Genomic DNA, 27,023 nt, shown 5'->3' with positions numbered 1-27,023 from the left:
ATCTGACCAGGTTTCAGCGACACCGATCATCATAGAGATTCCTTCTCCATACAGGGGACATATCTCATAGGTACCCTTGCCTTTGTTTCTTCCAAAGAGGAGGAACATCATTCAAAGGTCATGGATCAACTTCTTCATTAGAGAATTTCTCACTGATCGACACACTACCTTTAGGGGGGGAACTACCTCGTCTCTTTCTTCTCCTTTTTGGGGGGGACTTTTTCCTCTTAAGGGGGTTTTGTCCTTGTCCATTTTTCTTTTGTATATACTCAATGTATGTCATAATGGGGGGGGTCTTGATTAATCCATCCATCCATGCATCCTCTTTCATCTCTTTTTTTGGGGGAGGGCTTTTCCCATGAAGTTTTCCCTCTTTCCCCACTTTATGGGAGATTTGCATCTACATTATGTACATGGGTACCTAACATGGCCTTGTATCTAGGACCCATTATGCATTTCATCCTAGTTGTCGTAAGTTTAAGGGCATTCCCCTAAGTTGCACTTAAGGGGGGTGTTGGAATATGTACTTTACTATTTACACTTACTTAAGTTTACTTAGGTTAATGCATATTTATTAGCCACCTAGGAGTATGTGCACTCTTGTGAGTTGTCATGTTGACATCATAGGAGTTCACACCTCTTTTATGCACATGGTGTCTACAACACAGGAGTTAGCACACTAATTAAGCACATGGTGTCTACAACCTTCTCATTCTTATCCACTCATCTAGAATGTTGGATAAGGTGTGTGCTTAGTTTTCAATGCTCATCTTATCTCCTAGTTCTTTCTAGAGACATTCTAGGTGCTTCTTGAGAGGCCTTTATATACAGGCACTTCTAGTGTGTGCATACATCACATTCTGAACAGAGTAATGTATTCAGACATACTCTGATTAATTGATCATATCCATTTTTGGCCTACAGTTGTGCTTGTGTTTAAGTTCTTAGTTCCTGGGTGAATTTTACCCTTAGGCAAATTCTTACAAAATGAAACTAGACCTGCAAATCCTTCCACAATCTGAGGCTCATGGTAACTCTAGAAACGAGATCTTTTGGAGTCTTGATGTTATGTTTAAAAAAATGCAATACATTGGCACCTTGAATTTTGGCAAGAGGAACACCTTAAATAGAAAACAAGGGTAACCACCAAAGATTGTGTTGGTTCATAGAAAGCCCATCCCTAAAGCCATCACTATCCCAATGAAGTCATGGCTTGATTTCTTCCTAATATTTCCTGATGCTTTTGACAACAAAAGAACCCTAGATTTGCATTGGTTCTGGTGAAATGAGAAGGTTTGAAACCTGATCCCCTTCCAAGAGGGTCTATTATCTAGGAATCTAGAGGAAATGCAATGTCTGAGAAAGATTTTCTAGGCTTCATTTTCAATGAGGGACCAGATAACCCATTTGACACATAAAACAATACCTTATTTTTGAGTGGAAATGAGTCCAAGGTCCTTGGGAAAACAACAATATTCCCAAGAGACTCTGTGAAATCCATGATGCTCCACTCCCAAAGCCTAGAGGAAATCTCTGAGAACCTTTTCCAACTTTAAGTAAGAGGCTTTAGAAGGAGCAAACCATGAAGAGTAACAAACATGGGTAGAAGCTAAAAGCTTGGAACAAATTTGGAATTTCCCAAACAAAGAAAGAGGCTTAGTGAGCCAATAATCTAACTTCTTAGAAATATTGGCAAGCATGACATTTCAAAGATCAATACCTAAAGCTTGAAAGGTAAAGAGAATACCCATAAAGGGAAAAATCTCTCTGTGTTAAATCTATTTCCACTTATAATGGGCAAGTCAAGGTGGAGTTGGAAGAAATGACTGCCTATGGCACAGAGTTTTGTGTCATTGGATGGAAGACTTAGAAGCCAAGAAAAATGTATCAAGACATTGGAGGGCATTCGAGACATTTTCCTTGTCCTCAATAATAGTGAGGAAGGAGTCATCAACAAAGTTCCCATTGACAAGATGAGTAGGAGACTCAGGAAAGGAAACACTTCTAACACAACTAGAGGAAATGACATTGGCAAGAAGATACCCAAACCCTTTAGCTGCAAGAACATACAAAGCCAAAGCCAGAGAACATCCTTAGTGAATGGACCTAAAGAGACCAAAGGCCTTAGATTTCTTGTCATTGATGGTGATGCAAGTGAAAGCATCCCCAAAGCTCATCTCTATTGATTAGAGAAAAATTGGCCCAAATCCTAGGGCTTGAAGTATTGCAAGAATGAAAGGCCATTCGATACAATCATAAGCCTTGGACAAATTATCTTGAGAAAGAGAGCTTTCTTCTTAGACCTACGGGCCCATTCCATACCTTCCCAAACATCAATGATGTTATCTAAGATGTATCTAGATTTGATGAAACCGTTCTCCTTTAGGCGAGCAATCAATGACAAAAGATGGCAAATTTTGAGAGCCAAAGCTTTAGCTATGATCTTGTAGGAGACATTCAACAGGGTGATGGATCTCAAGTTGTAGATACTTTTAGAATTACCATCTTTAGGTATGAATTTAAAGTTTCCTTTGTTAACAATATTGTTGAGAAATTTAGAATGGAAGGCTTCAAGGTAGCCTTTGCACAAATCTGCCCCAATGGAATCCCATAAAGCTTTGTAAAATTCACAAAGAAATTCATCACACCCAAGGGCCTTGCCATATACCATAGAGAAGATGACTTCCTTGAGGTCACTGAGGGTGAGCATCTTCTTGTAGAAAGCACGTTGCTCAACCACATGTTAGTTAGGAGTAACAACAATACATTCCTTCATAGCTTAGTCCCTTTCTGTATAATTGTCCTATGTGGTGAAAACCTTTTCATAGTGATGGACAAAGGCTTAAAGAATGTCAGGAAGGTTAGAGAAGATATATTCATACCTTCTTTTTTTATCCCCACCGAGGTGTAATGAGCTCTAAGAGCTTTAAAGAACTTCTATGAAGCTTGGTCTCTGACTTCAAGCTAGTGGAAGCAAGCCTTAATTTGAGCACCCATGGTGGCATAATTTTCAGCAACCTTCTTTTGATGGTGGAGAGTAGGTAGCCAAAGTTACAAATTTGAATCAAACTGATTCATGAACAGGGCCTCAGAAAGTGTACACAGATCTTTGGTGGTTGCGTTATAGGAACGCCTATAGTACAAGGCAAGTTGCCTACCGTAGATGCGAAGACATTTTTTAGTATGGAAGATGACATCATTCTACCATTGAATCCACCCAATATAGGCTTGGGGTTGGGGTTCTAAATCCCAAACATGTAAAATATGAATCATAGTGGGATCATGACTCAAGAGTGACGTGCTAAGAAAAAATTGTATTTTTGAAGGATGACTTTAAGTTGTTTTCTAGATAATAGTAAATAGAATAGGATAGTGGCCTAATAAAGTCAGATCCTATAGAGGAATGCCAGGTAATTTCCTTTCCTCAAAAAAAGAGAAAAAAAGATTGTGCAGATATCATCGCACAATCAAGTCTTTTAAAAATCTTGTCAGATCCAACTCTAAAATTAGACCCAATATGCCAAATCCCACCAGAATGGTGACGATGGGCATTGGGATCAAATAAGTGAATTATCAACCATTTACACATCTTTTCTTTTTTAAATTAAAATAAAAATTCAATCAAATTTTAATCAATGATCAAATTGTTTACTAAAAGAGCGGTACAAATTTATTAAGACAAAGAGATACAAAAAGGATATCTTAGCAAGGAGCTCTATCTTTATCAATAAGGCCATCAAAATTAGGTAATTGCCCCTTATCTACAATATTCCAATCTTGGGTGTGTTTAAAAGTCCATTTAAATTATTTAAATTATAATTATTTATCTTTTCTCATTTATGCATATAGAATCCCTTTTAACGGTATATAAAATTTAATTTTTTTATTTCAACATATAAATTTTTGTTTTATTCAAAATTAATATATGTTTATTCATCTTACCATCTTTATTTAAAACAACTTTTGCCTTGAATTCAATTTATTCAAATGTAGAATCACTTTTAATGCTACAATTCTTTCCATCCTCTCTACTTTATCAGTATGTAGTTTATTATTTCATTATAATTTAAAAATATTAAGATATTTTTAAAACTTTATAATTATTCTATCTATATTCTATTACATTGGAAAATATAATTTCTCATCTAATTCAAATAGAAGTATAATGGTGCATCTCAATTCTAAATTAAAAAACTTTTCACACTTAATTAGAATTCCATTAATGAATATAGAATTACTTTTAATATTTTATAACTCTTCTATTTATACTCTATTAAGTAACTAACATGTAAAATAATCTATTTACAATTATTCAAATGTTGAAAGTACAATGATAATTTAAAATTTCAAAATCATTTGTTGATTTACATCAACCCTTCCAACATTTTATGAAATTTATCTAATGTATGAAAACCTTGTTCAAAAGAAATGAATTATATGTTGGAAAAAATATTAAAACCAAGGAGATATATAATCTAATTATTCAATCCATATGACAAAATTTTTTTTTTTTTTTTAAAAATTGACAATGCTAATATTTATATTGATATCAAAAAAGGATTACATATAATTATTGTCATTAAAATCTAGACTAGACTATATTTTTACCTTTTATTCAAAATATTCCTTACTAAACCTAACTATATTTAACATTATGATTTAACTAAATTTATTTTTAAAAATATTAATTATACTTAAAGGAAATACTAGGCATTATTATCAATTAGTAATTTGGAATTTGACAAATAAACTCAAGTAGCTAGTGTCACCCAAACTTTATTAAAATTGGGTGGCACATCTAGCGTATGGTCCATCAATTTATGCAATTTTCTCATTTTCTTACACGATATCAAATTTATCTTTTGGACACAACAAATTGAAAATTATAATGCCTATAATGAAAGGGTTGAAGGCATGGATATGAGGGAAGAAAGTGTAGAAGGAGACGAGGATCTTAGAGAAGGGGAAGGCATGGAGAGGAAGAGGGGCAAGAGAAACATCATCATCAAAATGCTTACAAACAAAGAGGACGAGGTCATGACATCCTAGAGCTGGAAAAGGAAACTCTCTGAGGCCAAGTAGGAGGTTGAAGGGGACCTCAATCAGAGTGATGGGGAGGAGAAAGAGTAGGGCTATGAGGAATTCAACACCAACAAATATAGATGCTCAATCACAGGGAAGGATAGGAATGTGGTGTGGTAGAATTTCGACATAACTTCTGTTAAAATGGGGATCAATCACGAGTTGATCAGAACTTTGGTCAAAGAGAATGAAGAGGGTAAAATCCAAATGGAAGAGTTGATCGGCCCTGCCCTAGTGATTTTTAGTGACACCACTAAGGAAAATCCAGATATGGATTCTTAATAATGCCAAAAATAGTGCGGTGGATAGTTTTTGCACCATCAAGTAGATTTTTCATGAAATCCAAGAGCTCAAATATAGGGTGCAAAGCTTGGAAAGAGAGAACTACAACTTGAAGAATAGGATAATAGAGGAAGAAAAGAACATGTACATTAGAGTGGAGGAGGTCAAGTACAAGGTCCAAACGATGGAGAGCTCAATGTAGATTATAGTGGAACAAAGCTATGATATTCTCAAAGAGGCCAATGATAGCTCGCAACACAACACAAGGGACAGGACCCCTAATGATAGCTCGCAAAAGCGTACTAGATCCAACATGAGGAAGAAGGACACCGTGGAACTTGACTAGGAACTCTCAAACATGAAGGAGGCAGTTGGTAGACTACCGAAGCTAGAAATAAGTGCAATAGACATGCTGAGAGATATCTCCTAAGTGCCCTGGCTTTTCTTGGCTTGTCTTGGTTTTTTGTCTTGACTCCTTGGCTTTTTACTAGTTTTATCTTTTAGTTTGGGGAGTTGTTTTAGCTTTTAGCTTTTAGTTTCTTTTGATACTTTAAGCGTTCTTTTTTGTTTGTTCTATGTAATGTAAGGGTTTTAGGGCCCAGTTAAATCCTATTTTCCTTAATAAAAAACAAATTGAAAACTTTCATGTACAATTTTTAAAGGGAATTTTTGGATGACCTAAATTTTCCCATGGTGTTATAAAGCTTTATTTAGAGGAGACCTCAAATTTTCCTTGATATTTTGTGGACGCATGTCACCAACCAATGTCATTTTTGCCAATTCATTGGACAAAATTGAGGTTTTCTTCAAGGCATTCAACCCAAAAAACAACAAATTTAATCGATCTATAATCATCAAATGGTAGATGGAAGCTAGGTACATGTTGCAATGGTTAGATTTTTCAATACCATTGTGCAAAGTGATATTTTTGATCAATTTTCATTGGGCATGGACCCATATGAGAATTGACAAGTGTTGAAAAGTGGTTATTAATAGATAATATTAGTCAATACAATTATTATTTTTTCATTCAAAAGATTCACCTCATACTATGTGTGTGTGTGTGTGTGTGTGTGTGTGTGTGTGTGTGTGTACATACATACATACATACATACATACATATTTATTTATTTAATTTTTTTTTAATATATATTTTTCTTCAAAAGTAAATCATTTGCCTCATATATTATATATATTTTCCTTCAAAAGCAAAAAAGGGCTGATATATTATATATTTTCTCCCACATTAATGAACCAATCACCTAGATTCAATAAAAAATTCTTATGTTATAGAAAAAATTACAACTAGAAAATAATTTTTCTAACTACTTGAAAAAAAGTTGCTATCAATTTTAAGATTCCCTCCCCCAAAATAATTTAGGATTCGCCAAAAATTTACACATTTCCAAAGAAGAGATCTCTTAAATTTATCCCTATGTTTCTATTTCCAAACTCATGTGCATTGCCATAAGACCATAGTTAATGCTATCCAATTAGGCGTATTAATGCTTGATGTAGGAGCATTCTGGGTGTAAGAGAAATCTTGCATCACCCAAAAATAATACTTTTAAAAAAAATTGAATAAGGGTTGTCATAATGCAGAGTTATTGTCTGTGACGACTTACTACTTTGTAAGTCACTCATACCAGCTCAAAATGTCCTAATTTTAAAGATGGATGTTCATAGTGGAAATATCAAGGCCTACGAGTTGAGGCTCAGTGCCATATCATGAATATTCGTGGATTTATTGTGGAATTTTGGTATAAAGATTTCAGGCTCACTATTGAAGACCTTAGAGGCCTTGGATGAGCTTTAAAATGGGGTCGATTGGAGCTTATGCGAGTCAGGCCTTATAGATCAGAAGTCAAGGATCCCAAAAAGTGGCTATAATATCTAATTGGAGCAATAGTTTGAGAGTTATGGCCTTTCAAAGTTGGGTTGACCGAAATTTTCAAAATAAGTCTCAAAGGTGTATCGAGCCAACTCAATATGTAATTTTAGAGTTAGTCAATCTCAAAGGTTGGGGTTTGATGTCTAGAAACTTCTGGGGCAATTTTAAAATACCTATCTAAGAAATGCACGTACATTGTTTATAACAATTCTAGGTGATAGTTCATAGCTTTGTGTTGCAAATTATTGTAAGGAAGGCGCCCATGTAGGTTTGCATATTATGTTTTAAAATTCTGTAACTTCACATTTGTGGTGATAATAAGAAGCCTATATTTTGTTCTTGCCAATTGTTGTTATTTCTTTGTTTATGTTATGTATTTGTGGTATGCAGGGGATCGCCCTTCATCAAGTGGTATCAGAGCGACCATTCATCAATGCTCATACATAAATGGTAGTGTCTCTTATTGTATTGACGTCTTATATGATTGTTATCATGCTTCACTATATTCTAATATATATTTATAACAAGGCTAACTTCAAGGATGGAAAGGTGCCTCAAGAACATACGTCAAGCCACCTTAATGAGATTCCAAATTAATTTAGGAAATGTGGTTAATTCAAGTCTCAAGCGGGTCTAATGTGTTCAACTAATAATGGAGATCTTGCAAAAAAGGATTGTCCATTCTATCATTGCTTATTTCTAATGTTGTCTATGATTTTGTACTTTTGTGAAATACCTTAATGTCATGTATTGTCCTTATAATAATATTTGTTTTGGTATTCTTTTAATAGGTAAAATCTAACAATCAATGATTATTTGTATATGTAGATGGTTTGTTTGTAAAGTGATATTAAAAAAAGTGGACTTTGAAATAGGAAAATAAATATTATTATGATACCATCTTAACAAAAATAATATTGAATAGTAAAAAAATGTTTACATACAAAACAAATAATTGTAATATGTAAAATAAGTTTAAAGATGATAAATATATTAAATAATTCAAAGTGTACATAATCAAATTTAATTTAAAAAATATTTAAAATAAACGTTAAAATACAAAGTAAATATTTTTATTAATAACTTAATGTTTTATAAAAATAAAAATGCAAAATAAACTTTTTTTCTATATATCAACATTGATAGACAAATGATAAAATGTTCAATTTCATTATTAAAAAACTCATTCATAGTATAAAATAAATTTTAAGTTATATTACATCTAGATCTTTTCTTAATATAAACTACAACCTAATCTTTTCCTCATCATAGATTTATTATAAATGAAGTACACCAACCTAAATATCCACCTATAATATAGATAAACCTAAATACTCACCTATAATAGAGATAAACATATTTTTTAATAATAATAAAATCAGTAACTTACCTCCCAAAAAAATACTTCAATATTCAAGAGTTTAAATAATTTATATGACAGCATTTTCTTTACACTAGATTGAGTCCCAAGAATAACTTGATAAAATTCAAAACAAAAAGGAAATAAATTAAAGGATGCGAAATATTTGATCTTTAAATTATTATTTACTCTTAACTCAATCTATACAGTTGAAATGACATTTTCATGTGTTAACATTTAATGTCGATGTGATATGCTGCCTAGAACTCTGAGCAAACATGCTCTGTTACAAGGGTACATTTCAACTGACACAAATTAGATCCGTAAAAAAATGGTAGCCTGCTCTTTTACGATACTTATTTTTAGAAGATGATAAATCATTCATCTCCGCCTTTAGCAACACTAAAACCAAGTACAAATCAGATAAATTCAACCGGCGTAACAGATGCATAATTCTCATGTAACACAAATGTATGACACCACTTTGTTCATGGTTCAAACGTCACGGGACCTGTCGAAGCTGGTGATTTAAACGACCTGTCGTTCTGATTTAAAATAAATTCCATGCCATATTCATCCAAATGCAAAAGGACAAGAAGGATGATGGGAGAAATGATCCAGATAAAGGACTGAGAACAAGTCAATTTTGCAGTAATTTCATAGGGGGTTGGATCTGGATGTTGGTGGCCTAGATTTAATTGCAAAATTTATTATATGGACATTGACATTTGGAGGTGCTCCAAAGGGGCAAATTGTTGCTTGGGACCCACTCTCCTTACTATAGAAGCAAGTCCGCAACAGCTGGGGGATGTTGTCCCTTTCTTCTTGCTTCTGCATTAATCAAGGCCTCCGCTGAATTGAATTGGGTGGGCGTGAACTGATCTGAAACGTGGGGTTTATGTTGGCATGGGGATCTCGAGATCAGTTGAGATTGTATTTGATGGAATTTGATGCTTGGGTATGCAGTCGTTCTTAATATTTTGATCATTGCATAAATTCATTTTGTATTTGATGTTTTGAGGGTTGTCCAAACCTCAATTTTGACTTTCAAGGAATTGGCGGGTAATGAAATTGGCGCTAGAGGATTGCATTTGATGGATTTTTATGCTTGGGAATGTGGTCGTTCTTAATTTTGTCATTACATAAATTCATTATGTACTTGATGTTTTGAAGATTACTCGATGATGAATTTGGGTGTTTGAGGATTGCTGATAACCAATTTTGGCTTTTTCAGGATTGCTTTATAATAAACTTCGATATTCGAAGATTTCCGAACAATGAATTTTGATGTTTGAGGGCTGTCTAGTTTGAACTTTGATGATTGTAGGTTGTCCAATAATGAACTTTGATGATTGAGGGTTGTCCATGGATTTTGATTATTAGGAAGCACCGAAGAGTGCGGTTTGATGTTTGGGAATTACCCATAACTGGAACTGGAGATTTAAGGACCGCCCTAAATTCTTTTGATGTTTAAGAGAACCCAAATGAGAATAAGCTAATTTGGTGTGATGGATAGTAATGAAACAAGTTCTTCAAGTCTGATATTTTCATGGGCGAAAATGAAGGCCAATGGACAGGATCAAGATGAGTTGGAATGTGGGTCTCCTCATCTGTGGCGTCCTGGTTCAACTTCATATCCCATGCCCTTACCCCACATGTACCCCATGTCTGCAAGGGCAGAGGAGATTGCCAAAGGGAGGCAGGAGCTCATTAAAATGTTTGAAGGAATGCCTGAATCAAGCTACGAATTGTCACTGAGTGATCTGGTGGAGCAGAAGGATGCCATGCAGAATAAATGCAATGAACGAGCAAATACGGAAACAGAGGAATCCGAGGAAAGAAGTACAGAAAAGGAATCAAAGAAGAAGACAAGAGGAAACCATAGAGGTGGGTCAACTAAGAAAATTGGAGAAGACGGTAAGCAGTTTCTTCTCAACATATTTGTTCCTAGCAGTTTGACATCCCGTTCTCATAGGTCAATCCCTAGGACTTGTTCTTCAAAGAGCGAAGACTCTGAAAAAGGATCAGGGAACAAATATAATTTCACTTACATAGCAAATCTATTGAAGACCAAGGCAACTTATTCTTCTATGGGGTCTCCAGTTGATTTTTCTAAGTTGCCCCCTAAACCTGCAAATGGAAAGGCTTATGAGGCCAATCCAGTCAATTCCATGGAGGACTGCCATACTTCCAGACTTTGGAAGCTGACCAAGTTGAATCGATGCTCATTGTGTTATGGGCGTACTTTCTTGTCGAGGACTGATTGTCAGGTATACCATATTGCTCAAATTCCCATTTCAATTCCAATCTGTTGCTTTCCTTGCAAACTGTGAATGCTTTTCAATTGAAATCAAATGAAGTACACTCAAAGTTGCATAGTCAACATCCAAAAACCATGGCATTTTTTGTTTCTGGATTTGATTGTGTGTTTTTTTAGCATCAACGTATCGGATCACACTCCGTGATTCTTGCATTCTCTCATCCCAATGATGGATTATGGAGTGTGATCTGAAACATTGATGCTAGAACAACACATGCAATAGAATCCAGAAAAAAAAATCTCATGCCAAATGGATTGTGGAAATCTGATAATCCAAAAACCAGTTCGGCCAACAGCATTCAGTCATATTTGTACTTTCGAAATTGCAGAACCATAGATAACGGTTATGGCAGATTTGAACAGGAACACAGATTTTCCCATTGGTGATTTAAATGTTAGAGGTGTTGACTGGCATATCATCCTCTTAATCGCTTGCAACACTTAAGACTATCAATGTGTTGACTGTTACTTTCAGTACATTGGTATGTGGACATGTTCTTTTTGAATATTATGCACTCAGAAAAACTTGATTGGGTACTATTAATTTGAGTAGCAAGCATTATTTTTAGTACCCTTGCTAGTCTTTTCTTATTGTTGTAATTCAAAGTAAACTTTGGAGCAAGAAGCCAAGTAGCACAACCATATGTATTCATAATGAAGACAAATGAAATTTATAGAAGTAGTTTGCCCATGTTCCCTTATTCTTATTTTAACGTTTTGTGCATTTTGTTGACTACATTCAACATGAAGTAGCTGCCTTGTCTTCAATTAAGTTCATATGGGTTACTCAACTGGGTTTGCATGCCATTTTAGCTCCTGGGGTCTGAAAATTTGAAGAGGAATAGATCTCGTGTATTGATCATAGTAACCATATATGGTTGAAAACTTTACTTCCATTCAATCATGATGGTTTCTCATGAAGAGTCAAGATTCTCATCTTTCTAAACCTTACAATGATCCCTATCAAATAATCATTTCCTCTTTGGATGGTTGACATCCACCTCAAAAGTTTACAAACCTGGCAAGTAATGACATATATTTCTAGCTATCTATTTGCTAGTTTACTCGCTGTCAATTGCTTAGAATTTTCTTCCACACAATAGATTGTTGTGTTTCTCAGGCGAGGTGGACTGGAAGTCTTCTATCTGATACCAGATTGATTTAAAACACGATTCTTTCTTGGGAATGCCAATTTTCTTTTTTTGTTTAACTAATCCTTGCTATCTTTTCAAAACTTAATAATAAAACAAAACTAGACTGCTGTCTACAGAACCTTTCTCATTGCGAACATTCTACACATGATTAAAAAAACCCAAATGATGATATGGGCTAGCAATTTCTTGCAGTTTTACAGGTCAGAATGTGTTGGAGGCAACTAAAGAAAAGAAGATGTTTAATGCGTTATCAACACTTGGATATAATTGTAGGCAATCTGCTGGAGTGACAACAATGTTGTAGCTTAATTTAACCCAGCAAATGTTGTTACGATCTTTCTGCCAACTTAGTAGTTTTTCAAATCATTCACTACACACCTGGACGAACTGTCTTATTTATGTCCAATTTCATTGTATCATGATTAAGAATATCTCATAATGGTACTTCTCTTTGCCTTGTTGAAAGATGGCCATTTCCAATGCAAGCTTGAAGGGATCATTCTTGATTTCATAAGTTATTCTAATACTAGATTGTTGTCTGACATGTTCTTAGAAACGACCTGGATATCTGGGAGATTTTTCTTCGAACTTAGCCATATGTGAGTTTTTGTCTACCACAGACTTCATTTTGTGTGTGATGTAGAAAATGATCACTCTCCGCTTCTCATAAATTAGTTTAGGAGAGGTTATTTATACGTTTGACTATTAAACTTGCTAGGTAACATATACTCACAAAACGAGGATTCTTTTAATGCAACCCAAGCCTATGCTAGAAAGTAAATTCCACCAAGATAACTGAGAGGGGGGTGGAGGTGAGAGTGAATCAGTTATCAGATTAAAACAACTCTTATAAACCTTATTAAATCTAAAACATGTAATCAACAAGTGCAACAACTGTAAGAAAATAACCATACACAATAACACCAGATTTGTTAACTTGGGAAACCCTATTAGCATGAATGCTGATGATATTCCTATGGGGGAGTATTCTAGCATTATTGGAGCAATGGAGAGACAGTTAGCATGATTGTGTGTTGCATTCATGACTATGTTTGTCATTGATGTGAACATACTGAGAAGATTGACAATGTAGTAGACAGAGATTGAGGTCGTACGGATCAAGTATTGAAGGTGAAGTCAAGTGCAGTGATAGCCCATATTTTCACTAAGCTTAATTTTCAAATTTTATGGTGAAAATACTAAAAAATGTTGTGATTGTTAGGGTTGTTTATTATTTGTTTTCATTTGTAGAGGAAAACCCTAACATGTTTTTTGCCCTAATACAATTATTTTTCATTTTTGCCCCAAGTATGAAATTTGGTGCCCTAGGGTTTTGATTCCATCCTACATTGCAAAAATCTTTATAAAAATCAGACTCTAGGCCCTAACCCTAGGTTTTATAGCTGAGCAGGAATACCCTAGGTTTTATAGCTGAGCAGGAATTCATTCGTCTTTCATTTCGTCTTCTACGATGTTACGACCAAAGGGTTAGCGGAGGATCGCGATGAAGTGTTATCAATTTCCCGATCTTATGATTCCCTTTGTATCGTATGATCGTATGTCAGTTTGAGTAATTTTCATTTCGTCTTCTATGAAATTACGACAAGGAGGGCAATCGTGGCATCAGGGACAGAGAAAGAAGGTGTTAAGATGTTATGAAGCTATGGGCATCTTAAGATCGTAAAGTAAATATTAGGATGTTGCGATGTTATGGGACACTTATGATCGTAGGATTGTAAGGTGATAGAAGATAAGCAAAAGTAATAGTACGCTATTAGATAGGCGACAAGTGTCTAGTCCTGATTGACTAGATTGTGAAACAAATACCAGATGGATGCTTATTTGGACCAGTGGGACCAAAAAAGAATTTAATAGGAAGTTTTGAGTGGCATTTGTTGATCTCCGATCTTACGATATGAAGTTTATCGTAAGATCTCAAGTTAATGGATAATGTGCTCTGATGTTATGAATAAGCCGCGATCATAAGATCGTAAATGAAAAAGGCAAGGCCCACGATGCTACAATATAGAAGGATAATAGTTTCTTGTAGTATCGTAAGAGTTTGAAGGGTAACCGGAGATGTTATGAAGTAATAAAGATGATCGTGATCATAAGATCTAAGGAGAAACGGGTTAAAGTAAGATGTTATGTCATTTCAACATAAGCCGTTTGCTGTAAGATCGTAGAGAAAGAAAAAGTCAGCGTCGACGCCACAACAATTGAGTCGTAAGATCATAAAGGGTTTTGCCATGGCTTTTGATTGTTCGATAAGGGTTTTTGAAAGGGTTTCCTAACATCGGGAAACTGTTTCTTCAGCTATAAGATAATACGAGGAGTCTTTTCATTAAGTAATGGTTGTAAGATCGTAGGCCCTATTTTGACATAAAACATACCAAGGTACTTTTTCTTAGCTGGAAACAACAATAATCTTCTCAACCAATGAGATTTGAATATGGTATGAAAATTGCATTGTTGGATAGTAATGGCGACGCTCCCCTGAGGTGACAAAATAAGCTGATATTATGTTTCGAGCATGCTGAAAACCAATGCAAAGATGAACGTCGATTTGTATACATTGAGTTATAAAGGCTTTCCTATTTGACAATTACAGTTCGCCATTTGCAAAGAAAGAGACTTTGAATAGTTACAGAGTTTTCAGTATATACAGATAGTTGTTTTAGAGTTTGGGAGTGGATTCCATACCCTATTTGTTAACATGTTGTAAAGATGTCTGATAAAGAGGTAGAAGAAATTCAAGCATTAGATATGGGAGTTGCAGAGACTTCAACTTCTAAGGTAGGAAAATCACTACAAAGGAAACCTAATAGGTTTGTTGAAGAATGGATAAAACTTTTCCTTGGTTCTTCTAATGCCAATGTTGTAGATGACCATGACTTTGTCGACCCATATGCTCTTTGCAGAGATGTTATGTGCCTTGGTGTTATTGGTTCTAAACTTTTCAAATACTTCTACTATAACAGAGAGAAGAAGATTCCTGTGTGTAATCCATGGAAGAAGAACTTGGCCAAATTGATATTTCCAGATTTTTTGTGGATGTGGACTTGATGAAGGCCCTATTTCGTTGTTACAATCCGGCCACCAAATCTTTCCATAAGAAAGATGGAACTATTCTATGCACACTTGACTGTGAATCATTCATTGAGGCTTTTGGATTGGATGGAGCTATGGGCCAGCCTGTAGATTTAAAGAATTGGCAGAGGAAGTTTGAGGAGAATACCAAGGCCTACACTGGGAAATCTATGCTATAACATATTCCCATGGATTTCAAGAATGTGGGTGATTACCCTAAAAAGGTAGAGAAAATGATGCCTTTGGACAAGTTTAAAAATTATTTTGCAAAAACAGTATATGGTGTCCACAACGTGGTTGGCAAAGATGGAACTGACATGGTCTATGGAGCTGAATTTATAATTGCCAGAGATGTGCAAGACTCTTACCATGGGGGGGAGTATGATTATGTTAATTACATTTTGGAGGTGATGAAAGAAAAGCCCGGGCTTAGAGTGGAGAGTTAAAAGATTTCAAGTTCCATCATTATTCGCTGTTGATGCACCTAATCCTCTACAAAAATGTAGGGTATGTAAGTTCTGATTTCATTGATCATACTTTTGATGCAAATGGAGACTTACTAGTTCAGTTGTGGACATGGGTATGGGATAGTAATTATCATTTTTCTGATTTTGTCTCATTCTTTAATAATTTCAGTGCTGTGATAATGAGAATGCTAGATCCAGGTTACTTTAGGGCCCCTGAGATTTTAAAAGGCCTTCTGAGACCAGCCCTGATTCTTGAAGGAAAAAGATTAGATCATAACTGGAGGGATATTTTTCTTATTTCCAACTTTTTCTTTAATGAGAGTATATGGTTGTCCTCAACCACCCCATATATTACCAAAGTTTATCTCTCCTAGAGTGGGTACAATTGAATTCATATGGCAATTGTTTATGGTCAATAGGGAGTATCTAGGACCCAAAGTGCATAAGGGTACTTTCTTGTGTAGGTGTTTTAGGGTGGGTGATTTTACAATTGGAAAAGAGGCCCTGGATCAGATCCATCCCTTCCTCCATCATTACAATTTGTTAACTGGTCCATATAGAATGTATGATCTTGAAAATTGGATGAGGGTCACCCTTAAAGAAATAAGAGATTATGTACTGCCTAGCACCAAGGAATTACTCCATGAGGATGTTATTCCAAACATAGTTGAAGAGGGTGAGGTAGCTAATAGGCTAGCAAAGCTAGATGATGTCTTGAGGGTGGAAAGAGAAATGAAGAGAGCAGATCCCTAGTTTATGGGATTTTATATGGATGTTCCCTATCCTCTGAGGATCAGGAAGATGGTCACTGACCATGCTGAGATTATGGATAAGATGCTTGAAGGACCAATAGGAGAGGAAGATAGGGTATGCTCAAACAACCCTCAACCTGATGTGACCCCAGAGATAGAAGAAGAGGATGTCCCTGAAGCATCATGGGTCACAAAGGGAAATAAGAGACAAAAGGTTGTCCATATCCATGTAGAGGTGAAACAGAGGACATTGCAGATCTTACTTGGCAATAATCAGTATTTTGCTGACTTAAGGCAGAATTACCTCGAAGATAGGATAAATGCAGCTGAGAGTACACTCATTGACATGGAATTAGCAGCAGCAAGGTTGGATGATAGAATCATTTAAGCCCAACAGTTCCTAGAAGATGATGAATTCATCAAATCTACTGAGTTCAAGAGCTTTCTGTACAAGATAAAACAAAATGAGTTGGTACTAAAGATGAAGCCAAGAGAATCAGGTGAGCAAAAACTAGAACTGGTGGAAAAGCTGTAGGCCTATGATCCTGAGAGTGAAATCATGACTCTAGAGGAGGCAAGAGATCTTGTACAAAGGAGTGGCATGTTATTAGTGCCTGAATGGGATCTGGAACAAGCTTTTATGCTTGATCAAATAAGAAGGCAAGAAAATGCCATTTCATATGAAGCATTTGGTGTTGATGGATTGCAGAGAGGAATAGGTTTCAACATAGATACCAAATCCCTAGCAGTTTGGAGTATGGCTCCATCATCAAATAAGCCAAAATTAATGGATGTACAAAGCACTGAACAAGGTAATATGATTGTATGGACTCTATAGGGCACCTCTGGCATAGAGATCTGTAAAGCCATGAAACATTTTTCATTTATGAATGAAGCCAAGGTAGAGGAGATGGAGACAAGACTTTCTAAGTCCATACATGATTACATTGATGTAAGAAAGCTCTATGAAGATGAGCTTAGAAAGAGCCATGTGTACAAGGAAATGATTGTAGAACTTGAGGCCAAGGTCCAAGCACTTGAAAATGAAGTTGCATCACTTAGGGAGCAACTTGTACAGGCAGAGCAAGTAGTTACTATAGAATAGGGACAAGAACATGAAGATCAACAGCAGCCAGCTAGGAACACAACTGAGGCCCCAACACAAACAGGTGATTCGGGGGAAGAGGAAGCAAAAAAACCAAAGAGAATGAGCATTGATGCTCAATCTACTCAGCAGGGAAATGAGATAAGGACAGCTATCCTTAAGAGTTTGATGAGCCATAGGATTGAAATTTTGAAAAATATGTCACAATAGGCTCATAGTTTTTACATTGCTTTACAATGTGCTGAGCAATTTTGCAATGAGGCACTTTCATGGCTATCACCCACATTTAATCTTTAGGGGCCATACACTCAGTTCTTGGAGTGGCTAATTGTACTAATGGCTAAAAAGCCAAATTTGCCTGACAAAATAATCATAGTGAAGGAAGGTTTGGAGATAGTCAAAGAATTGATTGGTTTCTTCATTGGAAAGTTACAGATTATACAAGGAAAATTAAAGGTTTTATTTCAGGGAGTATAGCCCTTTATACCATCAATTTTGGATGCTGCTAATACAGTAATAGATTGGCATAAATGGTCCAATTCCTTTGGTGCCATTTTAACTCAGAAGGCTACAATGTCAATTTTTGAAGATACTTCTGATGTCCCATACAATAAATTAATTGATTCCCTTTTTAAGGCAGAAATAGATTTGAATAAATTTATTGTTGAATCAAAAGCAATTATGGATGCTAGGTGGACCAAAGCTACTTAGGATTTACAAGAGGTCAAAACTATAGAGTGGCCCACAAAAAAGGGAGATTTATGTTTGGGAGGCGGTAGGAGAAATTAAAGCTCTGCCGACAGGAAGTGGTTGAGATATTTCTCATGAAGGACAAAGAAGAGAAAAATTAGAAAATATGACATAAATGTCCACTTATTGTCTCAACTAGTTTTCTTTTTCTAATCGATCTTTTGGAAGAATGTTCTACATATCTTTTTGTTTCCATCTTCCCAGATTTTTGTATCCATTCTTGTTTTGACATGTAACCTACTCTCATCTGTAGCTTGTTGCAATCCTATATATGTATTTCCAAGATGAAGAGTAGAGGTCAGTCATTTGTAGAATTTTTTGATTATTATGTTTTATTTTACAGTCCGTCCATTTATTCTGTAATTATGTGAATGAATTCAGTTATTGCATACTTGAATATAAAAAGTGAACATTTGGTACCAATGGCTTGTCTCTAAGCTGTATTATGAGTTTCTGTTAGTATTACAAACATTTTAAGAAGAAGGAATTTCCCTTAAATATCATTGTCTTTGAGTTTTCTCTCCTTTCTCATATATTCATAATCTTGGGACTGATATGAACAAGTTTCATTCAATTTAATGCAATTCACACAAATTGTATATCTCTTACTGATTGCTGCTAATTTAAAGAATTAGGTAATTGCTTTCTGTAATTGATAAGGTTTAGGGTTTGTGAAAAGGATATGGTAAGAATGAAACTTACAGTTCAATGTTGACATATTTAATCACAAGTTGATTATAATGGTTCAAATCTGCTAATCTTTGACTCTATATCCCATTGGATAAGACATTGGTCTATTTAAAAGTTCAAGAACAAACTAATGATTCACTTAATTGCAGGAAATTCATAACAACAAATCAATTTACCATTACATGTACTAAGAACTAAAAGTGCTGGTCATTACTTATCTGCATCTACTTTTGGGTTGTAGTTAGCTACTATGCTCAGGAAATTTATCAGCAAATCATAGAAGAACATTGACCATTTTTGCTATAGGGGATAGTCTTGTAGAGAAGAGTATCAAGTTAATAAGATTAATCTCTAAGGTTTGCCTGCCTTGGCCTTGCAAAGCCTAAAGTGAAGTGAGTCCTAATGACTCTGTTAATATTTGCCCAGAACTAAGATTTAGCTTTGCTGAATATAGGATTTAGCTCATCCTTAGGCTTGTCCCTGTCTTTTGTTTCTTGGTATCAAGTTCAAACCCACCGGATATGTTCCTTACCAGAAAGAACTCCAACACGCAGTTGAGGACATATTCTACAATGTGTCTTGATGATGTAGTTAAGAGCACGCATAGAAAATTGAAGATTGGTAGTAGTTATTTGTCATTTACAAAAGACAATTTGCAGACAAAGTTCCTGAGAAGTGGTTTCTAATGTTTGGATTATATCTCCTAACAGGGATAGAATTTGGATGAGTGAGGTTAGAAAGAGAAAGTAGACAGTTTGATGATGATGCCAGCGAGTGCACGAGGTCCAAGGTTGCATGTGTGAGAAGTTGTGAAGATTGTGAGCCGACAATGTTTTGTAATTATGAAAAGATGTAATGTATAGTATTATCTTAATGGGGTCTTATTGTAATTAACTGGGAAAGCCTCAAGGGCGACTGAATGAATTATTTTGAGGACATGGTATAAAGGAAAGTTATTTTCCTTGTGATGAAGAATGTATTGTATGCAACTGATTTGTGAATGCTATAAGAGAAGAAGTTTGGTAAATGTGAGTAAGCGATCAAAGAGATCACTGTGATGCAAGTTTGCAGATCTGGTATTGAGATCTGAGAAGTGTTTTGTTGTGGTAGAGGCACGGTAAGAGGACAGAGCAAGTATTTGATAGTTGCTGAGATCAGTTGCATTTCTATTATTCTAAAAGGAATAATATAGAGGCCAGTTGGATAGTGAGTTTGGTGGTCTTGCTCCTGAAACTGTTTGGACAGTGGATCCATCTGCCTTCTACAACTCCTAACAGGATTGGAATCTCCTCACAGGGATTCAAAGTCTCCTAACAAGGACCAATATGTATTTCATTAGTTCCTAACAGAGTCCATCCTCTTGCAAGGAACTTATATATAAGTGCATCATTTTGTGGGTACCATCTCCATCGGGGTTTTCCTTTTGATCAAGGGTTCCCCTAGTTAGCATATCTAGTGTTATTGTGTATGTGTATCTTCTTATGATTACTATTATTATTGATCACATGTTTAAAGTTTAATAAGGTTGATAAAAGTTGTATTGATCTGATAACAGATTCAACCCCCCCCCCCCCTCTCAGTTATCTTGGTGGACTTTACTTTCTAACAAATCCTTGATCAAGGGGAAAACTCTGGTGAGGATGATACCTAAAAAATAATGTACTAATATATAAGTGTCTTGTAAGAGGATGGACCCTGTTAGGAGTCAATGAATAACACTCAGTACATATCAATCCTTGTTAGGAGACTTTGAATCTCTGTTAGAAGATACCAACCCTATTAGGATTTGTGGAAGGCAGAAGGATCCATTGTTCAAATAGCTTCAAGTGCAAGACCACCGAACTTACTGTCCAACTTGTCTTAGTACTATTCTTCTCAAAATAATACCAATAAACAACTTCCCATAACAACCTCATTGCCAAATACAGTCTCTTTGTCAGCTCATTGTACCTTAACCACAACAAACACTTCTTTCATCAAAATATATTCAATAGCAGGTTCACTGGATCTCACATACAAGTTCACATACTTGCATTACACAAATATCTGCACTGGATCTCACGTATTCCACACTCTACCTCAAGGAAAACATCATTCCTTTATACCAAGTCCTAAAACTAACCATTGAGTTGGCCTTGAGTCTTTCCCAATTTACAATTACAATATAGGACCACCTTAAGATATTAGAATACATATTACATTATACTATTACAACTTTTCACAATTACAACCAAACTGTCAGCTCATAGCTTCATAAATCTTCACTCGATGCTCATCGGGATGTGTGCATTTACCACTACTTCATCATGTCTTCCTCCTTTGTACAACCTCGCTTAACCATATTCTATCTCTATTAGGAGATATAATCAAAACATCAGCAGTTGCTTCTTAGGAACTGTCTGAATGTTGTCTTCAATAAATCTCAAATAACTATCAACTGTCTTCATATTTCGGCATTCTCACTTAGCCACGTCATCAGGACACTCTATAGAACACATCAGTAACTACGCAGAGCCTCATCTTCAATCCTTTAACTGCACTACCTCGATCTCTGTCCGCTGCTCTGTCAATCTCACAAAATAGCATGTATGTTGACATCAATGACAAACATAGTCATGAATGCAACATATGAGCACTGTACCATGTCTCCAATAATGCTAGGATACTCCCCCATAGGAATACCATCAACATTCATGCTAACACCCTATATGATGATGTCTAAAGTAGATACCAAAAAAGTTGTTCTATATGCATATGTCCATGCCTTCCATTTTAAAGTATTAATTTTGTCCATGGGTCAGGTTGAAGATCTTTTTTGTTGGTGTTTTCTCTGAAAAGTAATTATTAACATGAAATATTATCCCTCAAAGCATGACTAATCATATTTGATGTTTTTTGAAACTCAATCCTCATATGTCACGTTGAAGTCATAAATTTTGGGGATAAGTTATATGTCGAACAACCATTCCTCAAGCTGGGAATTTCAATACCTCTCCACATATAAATAAAAAAGGTTTCTTGAGGTTTTCATCATGTGTGATTTCAAAATATCCTAAAACAACAAATGGTTTAGACCTAGATAATAGTGCTTGACCAATTTTTCCAGTAAGGGAAAAAATGCCTATCAAACTTATCCATGGACATTAGAGAACCTTAATTAGAAGGATACCTATTATTGAAACTACTAGATCATTCGATTGAAAGACAAAGCTCCCAGATTTGATCAAAGAGCCTAAAACACATTGCACTATTATTTATCTTATCAGAGGGCTAAAATAGTTTGCAGTTGCACAAATAGATGTATTAGATTTGTTTCTCCATGACATGATATCAAATCTGATCATTTTCATTTTCAGTCCTCCTTTGGAAGTCCCAAAGCTCATTTTTACCATCTTTTTAAGGTTTAATTGAATGCCATTTTTTTTCACAAGTTCAAAACAATTTTTCAAATAGCAAGATATATGTCTTGAGAATGATGGAAATGCATCCTCTTTGTCAGCCATTAGAACAATTGAGCTAGATCAGAAGAATGTGTTAATCATCAGTAGAGTCATCTTAGTCTTGTCAGATTTGGAGTTAACATTAGGAATAGCAGAATTATTCACCATTTATGCCCTTGTGCAATCAATTATGCTGTCATTATTAGGCATAGATTTAGATTTTCATCTATTTAGTGATGAGATCCAAGAATCACTGAGGCCCCACTATGGGAAGCCTGGACCAGCTTCAACACCCAGACAACCGCCAAAGAAGACTAGTCTCTTTCTATTCTATTTTAACACTATCTATCTATACTATCATTCATAGAGAAAAGGGTAGGAGGTAAGAATTGGAGAAATGCATAAAAATTAAAGCTGGTGATGTGTGAATTTAGAGAGTGAACCGCTCTGCAAAGAAATTCTGGAACACACAAGAAAACAGCATATTTATGATGTAGAACATAATCTCATCTCACATCGCAAAGGTGGAGAAAGAGACCAGGGAACTCTGATGAGAACATCAAACTTGCAAGAAAAAACTTGTAGATGGGACGTAACTTGCAACTGGGGATGAAGAGTTTCAAGGACTCCATTTCTAGTACAAAATGTGTATGCGATTCATTCAGCATCACTAAGAGAATGGGGACCAAAATCTACAGAGTAATGCCAAGATGTGGTCAATCTTCTTCATAGAAAGATCCTTTTAGAAAAGATCACATCCTATTATTTGAAAAGTTTTATATTGTGCTGTGTATTTTATTGGTGTAAATCTCAATTTTAATAATCTTGAAATTAAAGATGATATTGATATTAAAATTCTGAGTCTAATTGATGATAATTTATTGAACAAATTTATATCCTGATTATATATTATGATCTGCAGGTGTGAAAGTATGATTGCCACTGTTATTGATCAACTTCACCCTGCAGATCATAATATATATATACACAGCGATAAGATGAGAAGACGTGATGAAAGATCATGTACTAACATCACGTCTGTTATAACTTGTAAGACGGGTCACAACGTTAACAAACGAAAGCAGTATTAGTTAAAGCTTCTGCTTACACTGACCACGTAATATAATATGCCTTATAATACGTGAGTGTAATATATATTTCTGTTGGTATTATAAGTTATGCATATGAATTTAGTTTATCAGCAGATTATAATAATATGTGCCGCCGGTAGTATAAAAATAAGTGTGCTATCGGCATTATATATAATTCTGAACTGATTACGTTATATACACTAATCACAACTATATATATATATGTATGTATATAATATATATATAGAAATATATAATTTCGTAATCAGTTACAATTTATTATAGAATAATCATAATAAGTTATAAATTCAATTTCACATAGGCTAACATTCTTAACATTATTTGTAGTTTTTCTCAAAGAGTAAGATTATTCTGTAGTAATTGATTCAGGAGGAAATCCAGCAGACGAGGTTTCAAGAGCATGCTATTACCATTATTGCGCTTGCCTACTTTTATATAAATTAAGAAAGAGCGGTCTGTGTCATCAGCACTTCTATTATCTTCCTTGATCTAGGGATCATGTGAGTTATTTGAATTTGAGGGCTTTGCTTTAATTTACTTGTCCCACACTCCTCTTTTGGGGAGGGAAACTTTTCCATTTATTACAGAGGCCTCAAAAAATTAAAAATCATTCCTACTCAAAAACAATGTGATCCACAGGATTTTGGATAAATGGAGACAATTCAAGCCTAGAACATTATCATTTCCAGTATGAATCTACTTATAACGAAGTGTTTGGTGTTGCTTATTTCTTTTAAAACTTTGACATACAGTTCTTTTTCTTATTATGTTCCTATTTTTAAAAAAATTTCTTGCATACAGCTACAATGTTCCATGATGCAAGCTGCGTCTCCGATATACTTTCAGGAAAATATGTAAAAGTTTGATCTAATCTATTGTTTTATGGGCTAAACAATTTGTATAGGCATTGCTTGGGCGGCATGTTGTAAGTGTGAATTGAATGCTGAACAATTTGTATAGGCATTGCATGGACATGTTATAAGTGTTAATTAAATATGACAACTGAAATTGTCCTGTTAACACCCTTTTAAGTTCATCTATTCATCTTTCAAAATTCTGCGTGAATTCTATCCATGTTTCAGATAATTAACTTTTACGAAAACTGATATCAGGAAATAATATTTAGTTGTTTAACAATGCAGGAATGTAGAAGATCCTTTTGTAAAAATTGTGTGAAAGTGTCAATTGAATATACAGCGGAAGGAAAAAAATGTTACAATAACTGCAAGGGTCAATTTACTTCTGTGAGGTATGGGCTTGAAATGTTTTCTGTCATTTTACAGGTTACCTTTTCTAAATCATTTTCTCATTGCTGATGATAATTTTACATTTGCAGGTACTCTGAAGGACAGTTAAACAGATGCATGCCTTTCTTACCCCTTAACAGGGCAAAATCTGAAAGAAAAGCAAAATTTTCTCTAAAAGACCAAGAGAATGACTTACATTCCATCTGATGCATCCAATTGTATAAAAAATGTCACACAAGGTATTCTTCAGAGTTTCAAACTACATGATCAATGTAAACCATTTTCTTTGAGTTGGGTTCGGCTAAAAAGTGCTAGATTAGAGGTCATCTCAAAGTTGGATAAGGGCAATTAGGGTTTCGAATCAAAATCCATTTCAAAAAGAGATCCAAATGTAAAACCGTGGCCTAGTTGATTAATGGATAGGGTTTTAGCGTACAGTGAGCTTTCTTGCATTCAACTATAAAGAGCTCCGTTCAATGTCAGAAATAAAACAGCTCAAGTTTCCCTTTAAACTTTTTTCTTCTCTACGAGCTTTGCAAGTCGCCATGAATTCATATACGGGGCATTGGTCACATGGAAGGAGACTGGAGGACACTAAAAAACTATACAAAATGCAGTTAATGTTGGAAACTGTCTGATGGTATACAGTATTGCCATTCCATTCTAAATGGCAAGCGAATTTTGCCATTGCCTAAAGAACAGAGGTCGATTCAGTGCATCATCCGGTCATAGAGGGGTCTGGGACTGTGACTTCTTCTAAAAAGTGCTTGTAAGATCATCTATTGTGGGGGAAAAGGTCGTTGCATTGATCCTTTAGCAATCAAATCAATAGACTAATCTTTTGTCGATATGAACTCTGAGAATTGAATGTAAAGTCGTACCTCTTAAAGGCATAAAGTTCTGTCTGCAATGATTTCCATTTTTGCCCTGTTAAATATTCCCTATGACACACGATAAAAGTAACGCTTTCCCAACTGAAGTGAAATCCCTGTACTTCTATGCTCGTTGCAAACCGAAAATCTCTTGTGAGTTTTTACCTGCCTTGACCTCGATTCTCTTGATGGCACAATTTTTTTTTTTCAATAATTCATTTTGTTATTCATATCCAATGAAACCAAAAATCAAGGTCAACTACAATAACCCATATGTTTAGTGCACCGGAATTGCAAAGCCAATTTTGACTTTAAACAATTTGATAGAACTCCTATTTATCAAAAGGAGGTGCAATAGTTACGTCAATGGTGAGAAATTATATAATATAAAATTGTCACAACTAAAAAACGTTACAAAATTTTATTTCTATAATTTCAATAATGTGTAATCCTTTTTTGTCTCCTCCAAAAGATTTTTGGTTTGTTTGTTCCATTATTTCAAACAAATGCTTCACTACAATTGAAATGAAGTATATTGTTGGGCAAATTTTTTGCCGCATACTCGAGAACTTGCGCCATATATAATGATAGATCTAATGTCCCAAGAACTTTGTAGTGTGAGTACAATGGGAAATGATCCTTAGAAGAACAATATGGTTGAAGTAGGACTAGATTGATTACTTCATTTATATTTTCTTCAATAGTCACATTGCACCAAAATGCCCATAAATCAAGTGTAATTTTATGTATGCTATTTGACAAGTTTTGTTTGTCAAATATGATCATTTGATCTTTTATCATTTGCCAAAATATTATGTCATTCAATGATTGGAAATGTTTTGAGCCCTGCAAGGGTTTTGAGTTTTGTGTGTTTTTTTTGAATCTTGCATATCTGTGTGGCATACCACATTTATTGTAGGAGTTCATTAGGGTTTTAATGGCTCCAATCATCTTTAGCCCAACAATTGATGTCGGTATTACAGTTGTGGCGATAGAAGCTTATGCTCCCCTGCCCCCAAAAAAAAAAAAAAGACTTCACAAGTTTGTGCCCAAGGTGTTTCACAAGGTATGCCTTCCCTTGATGTTGTGCTTCCATTTCAAGTTTTTTATAATGTAGCGAGTGGCTAGAGAAATGCACCTTGATATGATATATTGTGGGTAGGGTTCCTCTTGAAAGCATGATGCGAGAATAGATTGCCAAGGCTTGGATTCCTCATGGGGTTCACATTGATGGCATTCAGAGCCTCACTAAGGGCTTCTTCTTGTTTTGTTTTTCAAATTCTTCCCATGTTAAGGCTATCCTCTCTCATGGGCCTTGATCGGTAGGTCTTTCCTTTTGGGTTTTCAGCATTGGTCACATGATTTTACTATGTTGTATGATAAGAAACTTGGGGTCCCTATCTGGGTTG

General features: G+C 35.2%; 1 protein-coding gene across 1 annotated transcript; it reads left to right on the top strand.

Annotated features, from left to right (window-relative positions):
• Positions 1-8,934: 8,934 nt before the first annotated feature.
• LOC149537144 (uncharacterized) lies at positions 8,935-25,639 on the top strand. The gene is made up of 4 exons (XM_089807235.1): positions 8,935-9,573; positions 9,850-10,885; positions 24,638-24,744; positions 24,832-25,639. The coding sequence occupies exons 2-4, from the start codon at positions 10,124-10,126 to the stop codon at positions 24,947-24,949; spliced, it is 987 nt and encodes a 328-aa protein (XP_089663361.1). The 5' UTR covers positions 8,935-9,573; positions 9,850-10,123; the 3' UTR covers positions 24,950-25,639.
• Positions 25,640-27,023: the final 1,384 nt, after the last annotated feature.

The sequence above is a fragment of the Cupressus sempervirens genome, chromosome 10, assembly GCF_028749045.1.
Source record: "Cupressus sempervirens isolate cs-2001-9-10 chromosome 10, ASM2874904v1, whole genome shotgun sequence".
NCBI lineage: Eukaryota > Viridiplantae > Streptophyta > Pinopsida > Cupressales > Cupressaceae > Cupressus > Cupressus sempervirens.
The sequence above is the reverse complement of the archived record's forward strand: the minus strand, read 5'-3'. Positions and strand labels throughout refer to the sequence as shown.

What these genes read in the sequence shown, in the direction of transcription:
- LOC149537144 (XM_089807235.1), top strand. Translation starts at nt 10,124, where the DNA reads ATGGATAGTAATGAAACAAGTTCTTCAAGTCTGATATTTTCATGGGCG. An exon ending in TGTCGAGGACTGATTGTCAG is followed by an intron (nt 10,886 to 24,637) that starts GTATACCATATT and finishes TTAACAATGCAG; the next exon opens with GAATGTAGAAGATCCTTTTG. An exon ending in GGTCAATTTACTTCTGTGAG is followed by an intron (nt 24,745 to 24,831) that starts GTATGGGCTTGA and finishes TTACATTTGCAG; the next exon opens with GTACTCTGAAGGACAGTTAA.